Raw genomic sequence first — 20,796 nt, 5'->3', positions numbered from 1 at the left:
ATGGCTTAAAAGGGCTTAAAATATAGTGAACAAGTTGTGTGGATGACTTGTATTTTGCTTTTATTGTTGTGCTGCTTAATATGTTGTAGATACCATGTAGATACTGTTCAAAAGAAAAGCATTTATTTGAAATAGACCTTTTTGTAACATTTTAAATGTCTTTGTCTTTTGATTAAATTAATGCATCCTTGACAAATAAAAGTGTTAATTACTTTCTAAAAACAAACAAACAAACAAACAAAAAACCTTAATGACCCTAAACCTTTTAATAGCAGTGTAAGTCTAATATAAAATAATAGGTAACACTTTAGAATACTGTTCCATCATTAATGAATAACAACACAGTAACGAGTTGAATTTGGTAGTTCACTATTAGCTAATCAGTAACTTATTTTTTTATATACCTCCTAGAGGAATAATAAGAACTACTAGGCCTATATACAGATTCATAATTACTGTCAAGTCAAGTCACCTTTATTTAAATAGCGCTTTTTACAATACAGATTGTTTCAAAGCAGCTTTACATTGATAACAGGAAAATAATGCAACAAAGTTTGTTTCTGCCATAAAGCAGATCTAGAAGAAAATAGCGTCATAGTCTAGCTTAAATAAGTTCACTGATGGTTCAGTTTTGTTGTAAAAAAGTTATTAATTGAGTTAATTTATGTATATAGCCGCTCTGGAGAAAACAGTGATGTCATCGTCCAGCTCAGTTCAGTTCTCATATGATGGTGTCACTGCAAGGCAGATCAATAATATAAATAATGTGAATAATGCAACCCCAAAATATAGGCCGTTTTACATTTAATATTTGTACTTTAACACCTTAATTTGCAGAAAATGGGAATACAATTTTGAACGTCCAAAAGTGGGATATGGGGTATTTAGGTCAGCGGGAGCTAAATTTATGCTTTCTACCCTCTGGGTCACAGGTGTCATAAGGACGGCTTTGCCGAACATGGACAGAGAAACTAGAGAGATGTACTCCATCATCATCCAAGCCAAAGACATGGCCGGCTCTGTTGGTGGTCTGTCCGGATCTACCACAGTCAACATCTCACTGACAGATGTCAATGACAATCCACCACGATTCCCTCAAAGTATGAGTCTCTGCTTCACTCAGTCTCTTTCACCATTGAAATAAAGTCAGGATTTTTTGGCACGCCCCTTCAACAGAGACCATCTAATCCCTAAATCCCTGTGAATGTACTTTGAATTTATCCCAAATGGCTGCATTCGTTTCAGCTTTATTTTGTGAAAAAACTACTTTTATTGAGCTTGCTCAGGTTTATCCCATATAAACCCTACAAATTAGCTGAGCGCAAGCAACACTTTTTAATATTTGCATCAAAAGCTTTCAAATGTTTAATAAAATCACATCTGTTCTGTTTGTGTTTATTCTCCACTTCAGAGAACTATCAGCTTTATGTGCCAGAATCTGCTGAGGTAGGGAAAGCAGTTGGTAAAATCAAAGCGAACGATGAAGACCTTGGCGTCAATGCTGAGATGACATACAGAATTACCAATGAAGAAGGAGCTGCCATGTTTTCCATCTCTACAGACAGTGACAAGAGAGAAGGAATCATCTCCCTCAGAAAGGTCTGATCTAGATGTTCACACAGAACCGATGCTTCATGTAAATTCATGTCTGCTCATTCAGCCATGCCCTGTCTTTTCCCATGCTGGCCAAAATGTCATTTCTGCTTCTCCCTTGATCTTATTACTGATGTCCTTTCTAGCCTCTGGACTACGAGAAGAAGAAGGCGTACTCTTTGAACATTGAAGGTGTCAACACCCATCTGGATCCTCGTTTTTCTTACCTGGGCCCTTTCAAAGACACCACCACGCTCAAGCTCATCATCGGGGATGTTGATGAGGCTCCAGTGTTTACTATGGACTACTATATCATGGACGTGTATGAAAACGCTCCGGCTCGGACAGAGGTTGGCATGGTAACTGCTCAAGACCCGGACAGCACTAGAAGCAAAGTCAGGTGAGTTTTCTGAGAGAATAATGCTGCTATATACGGCCTTGAGGTATATTTTAAATGGCTATCAGAGCAAATGTCATTGCCTGCCTCTGGCAGTAGTGTACAAGCAGTAATATTGTCCACCATTCGGTATTAAATTGAGAACGCCTTTTAAATTCTAATTCAATTACTGAATTCAAATGGAGGTAGTAAATAGGATGCAGAATTGCAATTTGAATTTAAGGACGTACATTCAAAATGATTTTTTTTAAAAAGAGAAAAGCATGCAATTGCGTTAAAATCTCTGTGTTATGTGAGATTCCGGTAGAATATTCTCCCATAGAAAACTGTAGTGGCAAGCTCTTCCTGTCATATTTCTAATAACTGTAGATTACAACTTATTATATTATAATATAGTATATATTATCAACCATAGTAAACATGTATTAACCTGAACAGTTGATGATTAGTAAATAGTTTTTATGAATATATTTAGCTAGCTACAGAAGAAAACCCTCAGATCTCTGTGGTATATAAACATTCAAGCCTTCAAGTTTCATCTTAAAGTTTTGTAAAAAAAGGGGGGGAACAAGCCTTCAAAAAGCCTTGAAGGTTTATTACTGTGAACAGGAGGGGGCATGTTCGGTTCACTTAATTTTGTCGTGGCCACGAAATATTTTAATTTGTGGGAACTTCATATTTACTCATGGGAACGTGATAAGTCAACTTTACATCGCTTCGCCACGACATAAGGATGACGTTACCTCGGAAAAATTATCTTCTGGTCCGGGAATTATCAGAAATAGATTGACCCTTAATAATATTTATTTTTAATTAAGAAAAAGCGCGGAATTAAGAAATGGTTATAAACATATTGCCTATTATATCTCGCGCGATGTTGCCTAGACAACATTCAAATGAAGTTTGTTATTATCGGTAAATATCAATAATGTCCCCTCCCGGTCACTGTACAGCGATCTGAGGGTTTTCTTCTGCAGCTAGCTAAATGCATAACAATCATTTACTAATCATCAGTGTGACAAAGCATCTTGAAGTCCTGTCTAACCATAAATTATGTGTAAATCGTATGTGACAGGAAATGCATTTATAATCATGAGGCTTATTAGAATCTGCTTTTTGATAATCATTGGTTAACAGAGTTATTTTTTTTCAAGCTCAAACTTTCAGCATTAAAATGACTACTAAAGCATACTCTTCAGAAATGCCTCTGAAATACATATCATCATAACTTGAACAATATCTTTGAGTTTAACTTTTCTGTATTGCAATTTTAGGTATTCCATTGACCAAAATGCAGAAGGTGATGCACTTTTCAGCATTGATGTTGACAGTGGACTGATCACAACCACCAGGAGTCTAGACCGAGAGGAGGTAGCCTGGCACAACATCACAGTGATGGCTTCAGAGATTGGTATGTACTGCTCTCGGGCCAGAACCCTGTCTGTATTCATTGATTTTTGTTTTTATCTTGGTTTCTGAGGAAAACACAGGGAACCATTTTACCAATGATGACTTCATTTTAAATCAAGCATTCTTCTTGAAGTTTGGAGAGGGAACACCTTGTCCAAGAGGGAATCATAGGTCCTAAAGTCTGAATCATCGATACTGACCAAAACAAATGTCTCCTTGAAGGAGTGTTGCATTGTGGGATTGATGCTGAGGCTGCTGCTAGCATGCTGGTGTGGCTTGAAGGTGGACAGGGTCAATCAATTTTCTTCTCTTTTTCCTATTTGTTTCTTCTTCTTTTTTTACAGATGCTTATCTAAGCAATTATCTTCCCTCTACACTTTTCTTCACAATGGTTTTCAGCTAATGGGCTGAAACTTCCCTCTGTTATTGCTGATAGTGAACTGATAATGTTAAGTCACTGTAGTTAATCTCAGTTCCATCATACTGAATGACATTCCTCGCACATGACTCCAAAATGGGTCTAACATTTCACACACCAATTTTAAATTCTCGCCATGCTTCAGTGAATCCCATGAGAGAAGCATGAATTATTTATTTTTCACTGTAAGGTCTTCAACATGGTAAATGTAATAACTATAATGTTATATCATGAAAATATATATTTTTCAACTTCAGGCTTTTCAGTATTTATTTTTCACATTTTTGCCTTTAGTGTGAAGGACAGTAGAGGCTTGACAGGAAGCAATTACACGTTAAACTTTAATGATTCTCTCAAAATGTATTGTGTCGTGTGAAAATGATCATGGTGTTATGGTGTAATTTCCATCCTAACACTTTACTTTCACTAATAGTTAACATCAACAAACTATGAAAAATACTTAAAGTGTAAAGCTTAATTTGAACATTTAATATCCAAAGTTAATAATCTGTTAATATTATTAAATGAAGCTGAGCCAACATTAATCAACAATGAACAGTTGTATTTGTATTAACTAACATCAGCAAAGATAAATAAATAATGTAACAAATGTATTGCTCATTGTTTGTTAATGTTAGTAAATGAACCATATTGTAAAGTGTTACAGAAAAAATTATGTGTGCAGTAATTTTTTCAAATTATGCCAAAAATGTCAAAATATTTAATTTATCATATTTTAAATACAAATGGGAAATTAGCTGTGGCAAGAAAAAGGAGTCAGTCATTTTGTTCAATAAATGTTCAAAATGTAATTTCCTTGAAAGAATGTTATTAAACGCAATACAGAGCATTTTAGATGTGCTGGAAATTACATTGTGGTGAAAATGTACAGAACAAAAATGACAACAACTGTGATATATGTATATACTGTTGGACATTGCTGTTGGACAAATAAACTAGTAGGTTCTCACAGTTAAAGAAACCCCCAAAAAGGGTTACACTATCTCTATTTTGTAAATAAAACGGGGTATTCATCAGCAAATATTGCTGAGTCAATTTAGCTTCATGCCAGTGTGTCCTGATATGGCATGACTTCAATCATGTGAAATCCCTCATACATCAATCATTCATCGTTGTTGTGCCGGTTATTTTTTAACTGTCCTGACAGAAAATATCCATGATTGAATATTTGTCTTTTTTTTTTTTTCAGACAATCCAAATCTGGTGAGCTATGTACCAGTCACAATCCAGGTCTTGGATGTCAATGACAATGCCCCCTATATTGCCACAGACAGCGCTCTGGTTGTGTGTGAAGGCTCCAAAGCAGGCCAGGTTAGTTATTGCCTCTCATTCCTTTTCTCAGTGTGTCCCTATCACTCTTTTTCGACCTGTCAGCTCGCATCTTAACCCTTGAAACCGTTTTTCCTATCTGCACTTTTCTCCTATCCTTTTCTCCCATCCTTTTCTCCTGCCCTATTATTTTCTCAAACCATATTTTTTCATGCTTTAATTCTGCCATTCAGTTCTCACATATGTATAAACCCACACACTCACATGTACACAAATGCAATGGACACATGCATAAATGAGAAACACATATGCTTCCTTTATGATATGTCTGACACCAATAAAGGATGGATTTATCTGTGGCTCGACAGACTTTGGAGGCTCTTAAACCTATAAATAATTCAGCGTGTACCAATGTATTCACCGGCAGACAGGAGTCAGCATCAAGCGCACTAAGAATGGCTCACAGGAAATGTTAATCATTGCACGTTGAAATCTAGGCCCATGTGCAACGGCATAGCCGTTATAGCTTTACCCTTGAATGAGATTACGATTTAAGCGGTTGAACACACACAATTCACACACAGTGGGTGACAATACTTCTTTTTTTTTTTTTTGGGTGATTAAATACCAAAGGTCCTCTCCAGACATTTGTGCCTGCTAAACCATAAAGGGTATTTGAAGGGTAAATGATGAAAATTCGGTCATCATTTACTCACCATCACGTTCCAAAGCCCTAAACATATATTTTTCATGAAACTGAGAGGTTTATGTCCCTCCATTGATTGTCCAGGTAACCAAAACTTCGAAGATCCAAAAAGGTCATAAAAATGAATCTATATGAATAGAGCGGTTTAATCGAAGTCTAAAGGAATGGTCAATTATTCTGCCTGAAAGAAAGTGTTTGATTTATATACAGTTGTGTTTTTATTTTGGAGCCTTGCTTAATTAAAGGCTGCTTTTAAAGCACCATGGAGCTTTTATATACATATTCTGTTTCATTCAAGCCCAGTAACCCATTTGCTGTCTTTTATAAGGCAGAGGTCCATTCATAAAAGTAGAAATTGGCTCTCATTTATTATGACTTTTGGGGCCCTATTTTAACGATCTGAAACGCAAGTGTCAAAGCGCAAGTAACTTTGTGGGCGGATCCCGGCGCTGTTGCTATTTTCCCGGCGGGATAAATGCCTCTTGCGCCTGGCGCAAATCTAAAAGGGGTTGGTCTGAAGTAGCTTCATTATTCATAGGTGTGGTTTGGGCGTAACGTGAAATAAACCAATCAGAGCGTCATCTCACATTCCCTTTAAGAGCAGGCGCGCTTGTAAGCGGATTCCTATTATAATGGCGGATTTGCCAGGCGCGCGCCAGGAGCGGTTCACAGCCGAGGAGAGCAACGTTCTCGTAAGGGCCGTAAAACACAGAGAAGTGACATTGGGGATGGAGAAACCCACCCAAATTAACTTCTGTTAAACAGGCGTATGATAATTTGGGTAAATGTGTAAGCTACATGTATGCTTTTATAATAAATTGCCTATCTATCTATCTATCTATCTATCTATCTATCTATCTATCTATCTATCGTACGTACGTACGTACGTAATAATGTATGATTTGCAAAAATGAAAACTGCTGCTTAGATGAGAGAATCAAAGTGTATGCGCGTTGTGCACACGCTACATTGATTATGGCCAAGCATGCGCCCTTAAAATAGCATAATGAACAACGCGCAACGCGCCACTGACTTTAGACTAGTTTTTTCTGGTCAGTGGCGCATTTGTTATATAGAACAGCAAAATAGCATGAGGGAAAGTTTGCGCCGGAACACGCCTCCTCTTTGCGTTGAACCGCCCCGAGGAGCGCAAGTGTATTTCTTAGTTAACCGACGTGTGTCTGTGGAGGGAAAAGCCCGCTTTGCGCGGGTGCAAAATAGGAATGATACATGTGTCAGTGTACAAAGTCATTTGCGCCGAGTGCAAGATAGGGCCCTATGTCTGCTTGGCTCAAATCGGTCCATCTAACATCTAAATAAAATCCTCCTCCCAATTACTGAAATCCGTGATTGTAACTTTGTTAGATAATCAGGGATTGCTGTCATGCTGTGGCCCTTGATTAAGTGTTTCCACAGAGATAAGGCAGAACCACATTCTTGTACTGGCATCAACTCACAGGAAGCTCTTTCCTTTTGATTTGCACTGCACTGATCCACAACAGTATGCTGCATGAAACCATGCACTGTAATTTGGGAAGAAAGCTCTAATGCAGTGACACTGGTGGTTTTCATACTCTTGCTTGGTCCGAACCCAAGTTTTATTCTACTCCCTACTGCATGTAACAGCATCATTTATTTCACTAATTGAAAGAATCAGTAAGAATGTGATTAAAACAAAGCAATCCGTATGTTTTGCATTATATGCCATGACTTTACAGCTAGAGTGTGTTGAATTTACAGATTTAAGTTTGTGGTCAGTAGAATTGTTGGTCACACTTTAGATTATGGTACAATTCTCACTATTATCTCAGAATCAGAATCTAACTATTAACTACGACTTTTGCCTCAATAATCTCCTAATTGCTGCTTATTAATAGTTAGTTAGGTAGTTGTTAAGTTTAGGTATGGGGTGGGATTAAGGGATGTAGAATATGGTCATGCAGATTAAGGCATTAATATGTGCTTTATGAGTACTAATAAACAGCCAATATCCTAGTAATATGCATGGTAATAAGCAACTAGTTAATAGTGAGAATTGGACCCTAAACTAAAGTGTTACCAATTTTTGTCAAAATGTGTTTGAGGGAAGTTTCTTATGCTCACACAGGCTGCATTTATTTGATTATTTGATACAGTGAAACAGTAATATTATGAAATATTATTACAATTTAAATTACTTTTACTATTTTATAGAGCCCGGCCGATAAAGGATTTTTAAGGCCGATACAAATATTTGGTGATTTAAAAATCCGATATATCAGCCGATATATATATCAGGGCTCGAATTTCGGCGCGGGTATTGCGCATAATTCTAATCATTCCCGCAGGTCTCCCATTTATAATGCGGGAAATTCCCGCAATCGTAATCCACACAGTTAATACAAATTTTTAACAACTATCTTCCAGGCGCAATTTCACAAACAGCGTGAGTGTTCAGCTGTGCCGCGTCTTCTATCTCTTCTCATAATGTGTTGTCGTGCAAGGCAGGCATCAAGCGCTGCGGCGATCATACACACTCGCGTTTTGGAGTCGGGACCATAGACTGTAAGGTCGGGACATGACGGAATATTCACTTGCACAAATCGGGCCAGCAGTGCATCGTGACTGAAGTCTTTTTAAGTCTTACCAGTTTAAACATTCAAGCGATTTTAAACTAATCAGTGCTCGCGCGCTCTCTGAGATTATTTTCTATGCGCACATTCATAGAAAATCCGCCTCAAAAACAGCTGGCCAGTAACTATTTTTCGCGGATTATATTGCTTTAACACGCAAAATTGTCAATTTCGGTCTTTGTGAGTAGGCTATACTCTAAATATAGTCGGTTTTGTCTTTAATAAGCATAAAACGCATGCCAGTATAATGAACACAGGATCCGTGCTCTAGCTCTTAAAGTGACGGCAGCCATATGTGTCTGTCATTAATTTTGTTGTCAAAACAACAAAAGATGGCTTTAAGTTAAAGGAATCAGGATTAATAGCCTATGTATTTAATTTATTCAGGACTAAAATACTACCCAGTGTTATTTTCCATTTGATTACTTTATTCAGTATCTCACTAGTGTTAGACCTATTCAAAAACTTGTCTTTATTTGTATATTTATTCTATTGTATTTATTTGTGCTACTTTTTTCAATTTAATTAAACAATATAAATCAAGCTTCCTTGTGATGTGTAAATTCTTAACAACAATATTACCCCATTGTAAAAATGCAATGAGCGCAGACATTTAGGCAAGATAAATGTAATAATTTTGTTTGGAAACCCCCCCCCCCCCCCCCCCCCTTTCTCCCCCCTTTCTCCCCCTCAAACAAAAAAAATCCCCCCCATGAGAATCATCTAAGGGGGGATTTCCCCCCCATTTTCCAAAACGAAATTCAGGCCCTGTATATATATATTAAATCCAGAAACGCGAAACAAAACATAAACAGATTTCCCTAACATTAGTTATTTGTAGTTATTTATGACTCCTGACTCACTAAAATAATATGATAATGCAGTTTAAAAATAAACTTGTTTTATTGTCACAACAGAACAGAGGAACATCAAAATATATGAAAGTTCTGATAAATAAAATGTATAAAAATACAAACTTAAGATATGAAACTTAAAGTCCTTTGAACAAAAACACAATAACAACAACAACAAAAAATTACCAGTATTAATAGGCTTGGTAAGCTTCATAAATATAACTTTAAACAAGACTGGAAAAAATATATATATTCTGTTAAGTTCTATAAGTTCTGATAAATAACAACAACAGCTAAATATAAACTATATACAGTATATGAGGTAATTTACTGAATCAGTCAGTCCTCAATCCAGCAGAGGCAGGTTGTACAAGAAGCAAAGTTTCTCTGCATTCTCTCCTTTCAAAGAGCTTCACCTATCCTCATAAATATTCCCTATGGTGCTGAATACTCTTTCGCTCGACACAGAGGAGGGTGGACAGGAGAGGCCAAAGCTGACAGTCTGGTGAAACGGTTGGTGTTGTATTACCACCAATCATATGGATTTCCACTCTTTCTGTCAATGACAGGCTCTCTGAAGTACCGTTCTAGCTCTTCGATGATCCCCTCTGGTTCCACTGCCTCACTGGTGGATGGAAGGAGCACAGTGTCGTAAAGTGTGTCTAAGAGACTGGATACTTGGTCCTCTGTTCTCGGCCTTTTGGGATCGCTCTCCTCAGATGGAGTTTCAATGGCAGAATCTGGTGGACTGGTCTCCATAACCTCTTTCAGCCAGGTTTTCACTTTTGTCAGAATTTCTGGTACCAAAGGACGGTCTTTGTATCGTGGGTCAAGGACACAGGCAAGCACCACCTCTTTAGAGTCTTTAACTTTTGCAAACCTTTTTTGCAAGCTATCCAGCATGGTTTTTCTCATGGTTTGAATACCCCTGGTGTTTGGTCCCTCTGACTCAAGTAAACGGCGTAACACTGCTGTGCATGGTGAAATGCAGGATGTGGATGAGTCTGCTCTACTGAATTCCAGTGCCCCCTCCTCCAGTGGTCCAATGGTCTCTGCCAGGTTCGATGCAATGGACCATTCCTCTGCTGACAGACATGAGAATTGTCCATGTTCGCTAGCATATGCAGTGATGGCTCTTTTTTGTTCGATCATCCTCACCAATATGTGTAATGTAGAGTTCCACCTCGTCTGTACTGCCTGTATGATAGAATGCTGTGGGACACCTAGCTCCTCCTGATTTTTAGACAGGTGTTGCATTGCCGTAACAGAGTGGTTGAAGTGTGTAGCAATTTTCTTGAGCTTTGCCAGAATGTCCACCCCCACTCTCTGGGAACTAAGGCCATCATTTATAACCAGGTGCAGAATGTGAGCACTGCAGCTAAGGTCTGGCATCTCAACAAGGCGCATACCTTTCACCATATTTGCCCCACTGTCCCTGAGCACAAGTATGACCCGCTCCTCATCAATTTCCCATTCCTTAAGCAGGGACAGAAATGTCTCTCCAATGTACTGTCCTGTGTGGGACTGTGACAAGGATTTAACATTCAAGACAAGTTGGACCTTTATCCAATTATTATCAATGAAATGAGCAGTCAAGCTCATGAGTGCTTCATTTGAACCTGACCAACAGTCAGTGCTAAAAGAAATGCTATTTCCTGCATTTTCAACTGACAGTTTCTTTATTTTACTTACGACTCCTTTATAAATATCATCCATCTCTCTTTGTACAGAAATATTTCTTTTTTTCAATGGGTATCTGGGCTCTGCCTTGGCCATAACCCTTTTAAAACCTGTACCCTCAACAACGACAAAAGGCGGCTGTGAATGTCAGTGGCTATCATCTCCATCAGGAGTTTGTCCATTTCTTCAGTTCTTGGATCATTTATAGTCAATTTTGTTGTTTTCTCTAGCACTTGTTTTAGGGTTGGCTGCAGTGATTTGGTTGGAACTTGAAGCTGTGCATCTTTTTGCGCCTTCTCGTAGGTGTGCCCAAAAGTTGGATGTATTTTTAAATTTGAGGCTGCCAGATCGCTGGCTCACAGAGGCTGTACAGATGTTGCATGTGACTGTACCTGGTGGGCCTTTTGTGAAATACTCTCATACTTGACTTCGTCCACCACTTGCCATCTGTCAAAATATAAAGTAAACAAGCCAGTTGAGACATCCAAAATGATTGCTGCTACAGCCACAACTATTACTACTACTACTACTATTACTATTATTATTAATATTGACAGTAATAATAAAAAAAACAATGATGATGATATGATATTATTATCATCATCATTTGTATTATTATTAAACAAGACAAAGGTCACTCCTAATGTTTTTTTTGTGTGTTTGTGTGTGTAATAGTTTGTCCCTATTGCCTTATAAGCTACCTTATAATTACAATGTCAACTTGTTTATCCCTTTACCTCCACTCTTTTAATTCTATCCATCAAGCTACAACAAACAATTTTCGATCATCATTTGCTGCCTGTCTTCTAAAATCTACTACTTAGTGATGCACTAAATCCATTATATGATTCGTTAATGATGCGGCTGAACGAAGTCAGCAACGCACACTTGCGTCACTTGGATTTCACACACATGTAAAAGAAAAGCTAACTATTATGCACAGGCCATGTTTGATACTTTTTCATAGTTATGTCTAAATGTTCACTCCTCGCGTGCCTAGTAACTTATGTTTTACAATGCAGGGACTGGAACTACAGATATGCTAGTTATAAATACAGTAATCATTACTTTATTTAGGCAGAATAAGTTTGTTGTGATTTCCAAGCTCATTAATGTTAGCGGTCTTCCACTGATAGGCCTAGTAGGGTGACCAGAAGTCCCGAAAAATTCGGGACAGTCCCGAAATCTAAGCTGTTGTCCCGAATCCCGAAACCGGCCTTAATTGTCCCGAAAATTATACTAAAGCAAAATCTTGATAAAACATTAAAAACTGTCCGTGGAAGTTGAGTCGTCCTGCAGCAGCCCCCTCAAGTTGCAGCAGCCGCGAGGACAGTGAATGTGCAGGCAGCCAGTCTATCGCTCTTGACGCGCGAATGGATTCGTATATATAACTATACGCGGTAGGCGTGAATTTGACGCGCTATTCGCGTCTGGTGTGAACGCAGCATTAAAGGAGTGACTGATTGGTCGCGTCACTGTGTGCAAAAAAATACTTCGGCCATAATCCATAATTTAGCAATGGATAATAACATCATACTGCAAATTATTGTAAAACATACTTTTTCAAAATAATGGGCCGAGGAAAGATGATACTTCTCATTGCTATAACTGTCGCGCTATTAAAGAAAAACATCTTCAGTCACATTGTCCGAGTTAAACCGACAGTCAGTCAACTATACTGTAACAACGTAACGTAATTACTAGCTAATTCCGTTTCACTCTCGGCTTACATGTAACAGCAGCAAAACTGGACATGGCAGTCACGAATTTTGTCATGCTTATTTGAGTTAAGAGAACTGATGGGGATGTTCTTTTAATTGTTTATTCAAGCAATTTATGTCTCGTGACAGTTGCCAACTTACCATGAACACACTTCACAGATGATCTCAGTTGTGGATGTTCGCTCTGCCTGACTCTGGCTTGAACAGCTGGTATTGCCAACAGGGACGTTGTAGAGTTTCCTCTGGTGGACAAACTATGCAACGCCAACACTCATAACATGGCGTTGGGTGTTTTGTCCGTTTTTATTTTAGTTTTTTAAATATTAATTTATCGGCCATTATAAATGTCGATACCGATACTTTGGAAAATGCCTAATATCGACCGATAATATTGGCCGGGAATATTTAAACAGTAGCTTGCACAGGTGTATAATTGTATTTAAATAATATCTGTTCAATTCTGATATTAGAACAGATTGATTTCATACCAATTACAAACATAAACCGAACAACAGAAACACCAAACAAACTGTCCAAACTCTTACATAAAACCGACTCGAATCCACACCAGATGCTCTGATGTAAAAGTGCCCTAGAGAGAGAAACCCCTGGTCTAACATGGGTCATGCAGCACAGACAGGTGAAAGGCTTCAATAATTGGTCCAGACACTGCATGAGGAAATTCTCACTTGCAGCTGATGTGCTAGCAGGAGCCAATTAGGTTAACAAGCTGACAAAACATCATGAGGCTGAGCAATGCTTCAAACCAGCTATCTGTTCAATGACTGTAATCCAAACACCCAACTGGCCAAGGGGCTTCGGGTCAGCAGTCTGAAGTTAATGACTTTCAAAATTGGAGAGGAAGAAGAAGCCCAGGTGGTCCAATTACATTTCTGGGTTATAAAGAGTGACACAACCCGCCTCTCAGAGAACCAAAAGCATCTCTTTTAGATATTTTTAGTGCCACTTATCATTCAACTTTAATTTTGGAGTAGACAGAACTAAGCTTGAGCTTGTTTTCTCTTGTTCTGTTCGGTTTCTTTCTCTTTGTAGGTCATTCAGACCATCAGGGCCACAGACAAGGACAACTTCGCCAATGGACGGTTCACCTTTGCTCTACCGGAAGACCTTCCAGAGAATCCAAACTTCACTCTGAAGGACAATGAAGGTAAAATACAAACAATAACTAATCCGCTCCCATAGGATTTGTTTTGGCTTGGTATAACATCTAGTTAGAAATAGTTTGATGAGGCAAGCTTGTATTTTAGGAGTTGGTTACAAAAACAAATTCCATATTCAGTACTTAAGTTGTGCTCTTATGAAAATCAAATAATATCCGACTGATCTAAAGAGCCTCTCCGATGGCATCTCTGTAATGGAATCTTTCTAATGTTTTCCAACTGATTTCCTGATGTTTGCTCAGGGCAAACCCTCAGTGCCTCTCCACAAACATATTTAGTACCACATGTTGTCACATAGATCACCCTCATTTTTTGCTTTCCCCTCATCTTCTTGCTCTTTTTTTAATATCGTTGCAAGGCCAACGTTGCCGTTTCCCTGGAAACCAGGTCTGTGTTTATGTTAGCTCAAGGCTCCCTGGTGGAGACGGCCGGGCTGTAATGATTTCCTTCTAATGCCGGACTGCTGCTTCAATGAATCGGGGCTGCAGGTGGACCGGTCGGGGTTTAACAGGGCAATCAGGGAGATAAGAGGCAGATGCTAAAAGCCCAGAGTTCAGACTCAGAGGATCCAGTGCTTCAGAGCTTTATTTGAATCTGTATCCTAGCCAAGCCCCCTCCCCTCCCCTCCCCCCAGGCCACACCATCCTTAAATAATATCCCTGCGGATGTACCATTACGGACCATTTTACACATTGGGGGTTGGAGCACTCCTCTGAACACTCTTGAGGAGCACTCTGTTGAGCTTCCTGTGATTGAGTGGGTGTGTAAGACTGTCATCTTTGATCACGTAGATGTTTCTCTCCTGGCACCGCAGTCATTATGTCAGCGTCCACATGACGCGCTTGCCAGGGTGAGGCGGAAAAAAAAATATGATGGAAATTCCCTCCAGAGGTGCACTTATTTTCCCCCTGGGAAATGGCAGCGAGTTCAACTGGATAAAAATCATTTTGCCTGTTATGTTTTTCGAAATAGTTCATATTCTGAATCTAGGAAGCATTTGTAATGAAGCTCTCCACTGCTTCAGTAGAATGGGTGAGGGAATCTGCAAAGATAGCCTACATCAAGTTTGACAGCATGCCACAGCTTTGGCAAGAGTGTTTGTGTTTGTGTCATTTGGGATGGGACACATTACATCGAGAGGATCCCTCCTGGGCCAATTTACTGCAGTTCTCTCTCAGGCCATTTATCTCCGCCATTTAAACACTCACATTAAGTTATAACAGCTAGAGCGATCAGGACTCATGCCAGAACTGCAGTATTGGCAGTATATGTTGTTGTTGTTGTTGTTGTTGCTATTTCTTATTTATTTATTTAATTTTTGAATATTTTTTACACTACACATCTCACAGTGATGATTAATTATCTGCAGTACATGCATGAATCGCTCTCATGTATTTTCACAGGGAAAGTGTTTACAATTCACTGCTACATAAATCAAAGCATAACTGTGAATTTCCCATCCATGTATAATTACAGACCACGTTTTCTATGTTGTTTGTAAAGATGCGTTAATGATCGTTCCACCCTCTGTCATTTCATGTTCATTTTTAATAGTGTTTGGACAGATTAAATGGAGTCTACCTGCAGGCCATTTCATAAAACCCCTACAGCATGAAATCAAACACAAACGCGATAAACCTAGGGGTCACTACATGAAAGGCCGATGAATGCATAAATATTTCAGAGATGCTAATTTTGGTGGTGTTAACAATAACCTTGAGTTTGAAAATCTTCCTTCCTGTAGTATCTAATGCACGCACAATAGTTGCTGGTTCTGCATGCATGATAGTTCAGTACTGAATCAGTTAATTACGTGTTTTTTATTTATTTATTTTTATTTTAGTTTATTGTGCAATCACATTTCTCTATTCTTATATTTATATTACCTTCAAGCTCTAAAAGCACTAATAATTTAATAACACTTAAATATCTTTATCTCAAAACAAATATCCATTTTTGTACTGTACATTATAATGTACATTCATAATTCAATTGATTGATTTTAGTTTAGTGTTTTCTTTAGCCCCCGGTGTCATAGACAAGACTTAAACCTAGTACTAGACAAAAATACATGTTTGAGCTGTTTAAACTGAAAGCAACTATCACTGACATATCTTAAAATATGTCAGTGCCATTGTTTTGTCTCAAGATGCACACGCATTGGCAAGGCATGTTTATACAAGCTACTTAAAGGGATAGTTCACCCAAAAATAAAAATTCTGTCATTATTTACTTGTCCTCATGTCGTTCCAAAACCATAAGACTTTTGTTCAACTTCAGAACACAAATGAAGATCTTTTTGATGAAATCTGAGAGCTTTCTGTACTCTCCATTAAAAGCTATGCAACTACCACTTTGACGCTTCAAAAAGTTCATAAAGAGATCGAAAAACTAATCCATATGAATTGAGTGGTTTAGTCCAAATTTTCTAAAGGGACTCAATTGCTTTGTATGATGAACAGATTGAATTTAGGCTTTTATTCAAATATAAACATTGATCAGCAAACATAAACAGAAGCTCAACCGAACCTGCTTGATGCACGAGAATAAACCTCATTGGTTCTTGCTGAATCTCAAATGTGCTGCATAACACACAAGAATGAACCTCATTGGTTCTTGCTGAATCTCAAATGTGCTGCGTAACACACGAGAATGAACCTCATTGGTTCTCACACGTCAAGCGAACATGCTTGAGCTTCCTCTTTCCACAACTGATGTGTGAATTGATGAAAGTTTATATGTGAATATAAAAGCCTAAATTAAATCTGTTCAATGTATAAAGTGACCGTGTCTCTTCAGAAAATTTGGACTAAACCACTAAATTCATATAGATTAGTTTTATGTGTCAAAGTGGTAGTTGCGTTGCTGTCAATGGAGTGACAGAAAGCTCTTAGATTTCATCAAAAATATCTTAATTTGTGTTCCGAAGATGAACGAAAGTCTTACGGGTTTGGAACGACATGAGGGTGAGTAAATAATGACAGAATTTTCATTTTTGGGTAAACTATCTCTTTTAATGTCCCAATTAAACTAAGGCCTTATCCTTGCTTATCTAAGCCTTGTCTGTGAAACCAGGCCATAGAATTCCAATGTTGGTCATTTATTGGTTCCCAGTACAGCCTAATAATAATTCTTGAGGTTTGATCATTTAAAAAAAAAAAAAAAAATAATAATAATAATTGTATTGTTGGTAGTTTAAATACCAGGCGTGGATCAAAATCTAGTACATTGTTTTGATATTTTTATTCAGTATTGGATATTGGATTTTATAAGTATTCAAAAGTTTGTGGCTAAATACTTTTATACAGTAAATACTCCTATACACCTGATAAGCTGAAACAGGCAATTTCTCTAAACATTGTGCATTTGTATAGCATGATTGACATTAAAATGTCCCTACCAATGTTAAACCCAAACCCACGCTCTTGCTCTCCCGGTAGCTAATATTCAGAGGGAGACAGGGTTCTTCATGCATCCCAATCCCCCTCAAACCCTCCCAGGCTGCAGAGTCAGAAGACACTAGCTCAAACCACAATTACAATGTGAAGAAGCTGCATGACCATGCATACACTGAGGTGCTTAGGACCTGCCTGTCTGTGGGTGCATGCGTATGTAAGAAAGAAAGATAGCGACAGCTAGAGAGAAGGTGAAAAACCTTGCACAAGCCTCTCAAAAAATGAGAAAAGTTGGGGCACCGTAGGGAGTCTGTCAGTACACCAGCGCTTCAATACTCAAGTTGGGGAGGTACAGCAGAAAAGCAAACAGTTGTTTTCTTGTTTTTTTGTTTTTTTAAATCATACACAAGTAAACATGGACCAATGTGAATCAGAAAACATAAAACTACATGTATATGATTATTTACTGCATTATTTTCTGGTGTACCCAGCTTAAAATGCATTTAGAAAACACATACATGTAGTTTTGACTCTAAATTCTGATTGGATGATCCGACTGCTTCTGTTCAAAAGTTTGGGGTCGGTAATATTTTAAAATATTTTATGAAAGTCTCTTATGATCCCCATTGCTGCATATATTTGATCAACATAGAGTAAAACTGTAATATTGTCAAATTGTATTACAATTTTAAATTACTTTTTTATTTTAATATATTTTAAAATAATTTGTTCCTGTGATGGCGAAGCTGAACTTTCAGTAGTGCCACATGATCCGTCAGAATTAATTTCAATATGCGGATTTGGAGCTCAAGAAACATTTCTATATTATTATGTTGAAAACAGTTGTGCTGCTTAATATTTTTGTGGAAATCATGATATTATTTCATGATTCTTTGATTAATAGAAAGTTCAGAAGAACCTTTTACTGTCACTTTTGATGATTTGATTAAATTGACACCACAAATTATGTACAGTGCAATACACATGTTTAAAATAATCTTGATTAAACACTTTATTTTATTTGTGTATCCACCTTATTTTTAACATAGGAGCAGGCACGGCCATTTGTAAATTGAATGTGTCCGGCTTCCGGTGTAATCCACTTCCAGTAAATTTTAGCTGTACAAAACAGCTTGTCATGCTGTTTGATATGCAAAATGGTATTTCTTACATAGTATTTGAATGTATTGTCATAATTATAAACGCACTGATTTGTAGCACAACAAGTTGTAAAGTTTACTATACTTTGATATTCTAGTTATATAGCGGCTAATGACTCTGAAGTCTCACACATTCACAGAAAACAGCTTACTTTCTCATGGCAAAATCAGGTGGATAGGCCAACTAGAAAATGATGGGGTCCCATGATCATTTGGCAATACTGTTTATTAAACATTGTTGTCTATCTGTTGTCATTTCAACAGTAAATAATCCAAAATCACATCAGACAGCTTGAAAATGAAGTAACAGAATGCAATATTTGAAAAGTTGTTACCCATTCTCGGAAGCAACTGCCGAGGATGGGGAGCGAATTGTTTTGTTGGCTTCTGTTGCACGGCGTCGTCATGCATGCAGCCAGCGAGAATAAACCTCTGCTCTCTCTGACAGATAGCAGCGCGAGCGTGTTGGCGCGCAGGCAGGGCTTCAGCCAGGCAGAACAGGAGCTGTACCAGCTGCCCGTGGTTGTGTGGGATGGAGGAGAGCCCCTCCTCAGCAGCACCAGCACGCTTACGCTCAGGGTGTGTCCGTGCCAACGCGGCGCCAGAACGCCAGTGTGCAGGGCTCAAGCCTTCCTATCCTCAGCCGGTCTCAGCACTGGAGCCCTCATTGCCATCCTGCTATGCGTGATCATCCTCTTGGGTAAGACTGAAAACTCAAGTGGCCAAGAGAAGAGCTTGTTTCTTTCCTCAATTAATTTGCCATCAGGGAAAGAGCAGAAGCATAGAATGGGGTCCAAAGTTTTGAATCCACTAGTAAATTTATTTATTTATTTAAGAATTAAATTATCAGCATGACATTGTTTCTTTCTTTATGTATGGATGTATGTATGTGTGTATGTATGTATGTGTGTGTGTATGTGTGTGTGTATGTATGTGTGTGTGTATGTATGTGTGTGTGTATGTATGTATGTATGTATGTATGTATGTATGTATGGATGGATGGATGGACGGATGGATGGATGGACGGATGGATGGATGGATGGATGGATGGATTGATTTATACTGCAGGATAACCAAGCAAATATGAACTTTACATTGTTGCAGATCATTTGTTAGAAAGATCCAAGGAATTGTGGGAGGATGTACAGTATATTGAAGATGTTCTCCTCTGCTTATTTCTTTTATCTGACATCCTAAGAAACACTGCTTGAAATTCACTGGTTGTAGATGAGAAGTTTCACCTTGCAGGAAGTTTGAAACCCCCCTCTCTCACTCTGGTCTACTGACAAGGCCAAATATAGACACTACTCATGAATACTGCACAACTATGTAGGCTGAAACCAGGAACAACAATCGTAACATGCATATACCTGAACAGACATTCAAATATTGGTCAAAACAGTCTTTTTGTCTTCCTGAATTTAGATGCTCATTACCATTAATGGCAAAACACAATGCAGATGATTTTGTCTGAGCAGTGCATAATACTCAAAACATCATAACACAATAGCTCCATTCCAAAGTCTAGTGAGCTGCCTACCTACCTTTCTGAAGATAACATATTATGCAAGCTGGTTAGAAAAAAACAGCTTAGGCTGGCTGGGTGTTTTCAACAGGATTGAGTTATCGTGTGTATCCTTCATGGAACTCAGTGAAAACATTCATCCAGTTGAGAGAAATGTCTGTAATATAGTTATGTTTCATCTGATGAACATAGAATGACATAGCATACACATATTAGGTAAACTAGTCTAAGGCCTGGTTTCACAGGCAGGGCTTAGATTAAGCCAGGATTAGGCATTAGTTCAATTAGTACATTTCAGTATCTTTTATAAACATTTCTTAGAAAAAGAAAAAAAAAACATTACTGGTGTGCATCTTGAGATAAAACCATGACAGTGACATTTTAAGATATGTCAGTGCAAGATGATTTTAGTTGAATTACCTCAAACATTAATTTTAGTATTGGACTAGGCTTAAGCCTTGTCTGTGAAACCGGGGGTAAATATATTCAAATATTTTGTTGTTAGCAACATGCTACTGCAGAGTCTCCCTTGCCCTTCACATGAGGTTTATTTCTTGTGGAACATTGATGTAATCATTCCAAATCAGTCACTTATGAGCAGTGTTATTTAGTATTGATTCTATGGTTATATTAAAGTCCCCCTGTAGTCAATAATTGTATCCCTTAAAACTCATCTTTGATCACCAAAATGACATAATTTTTTTTTTATTCCTAAAAAAATAAATAAAATATTATGCCTTAAAATAAAATTCATGCAACTTTACACCTTGATTCATTTAGTATACGCGGATCCATAAATATGCTAAATAGCCCCGCCTCCCCTCACAGATTCACTCGGCTCAATGGTGTAGCTC

The 20,796-nt window shown here is 38.1% G+C and overlaps 1 protein-coding gene across 1 annotated transcript in view; it reads left to right on the top strand.

Moving 5' to 3' along the window:
* Positions 1-20,796, top strand: part of LOC130078384 (cadherin-18-like) — an 84,314-nt gene that overhangs the window by 60,182 nt on the left and 3,336 nt on the right. The window contains exons 5-11 of the mRNA XM_056243871.1: positions 933-1,100; positions 1,412-1,599; positions 1,740-1,993; positions 3,265-3,401; positions 5,029-5,150; positions 13,735-13,849; positions 18,866-19,117. Of these exons, the coding sequence (XP_056099846.1) occupies positions 933-1,100; positions 1,412-1,599; positions 1,740-1,993; positions 3,265-3,401; positions 5,029-5,150; positions 13,735-13,849; positions 18,866-19,117 (1,236 nt within the window). The remainder of the gene's footprint in view (positions 1-932; positions 1,101-1,411; positions 1,600-1,739; positions 1,994-3,264; positions 3,402-5,028; positions 5,151-13,734; positions 13,850-18,865; positions 19,118-20,796) is intronic.

The sequence above is a fragment of the Rhinichthys klamathensis genome, unplaced genomic scaffold, assembly GCF_029890125.1.
Source record: "Rhinichthys klamathensis goyatoka isolate OS25496 unplaced genomic scaffold, OSU_Roscu_1.1 h1tg000858l_1, whole genome shotgun sequence".
Classification (NCBI taxonomy): domain Eukaryota; kingdom Metazoa; phylum Chordata; class Actinopteri; order Cypriniformes; family Leuciscidae; genus Rhinichthys; species Rhinichthys klamathensis.
The sequence above is the reverse complement of the archived record's forward strand: the minus strand, read 5'-3'. Positions and strand labels throughout refer to the sequence as shown.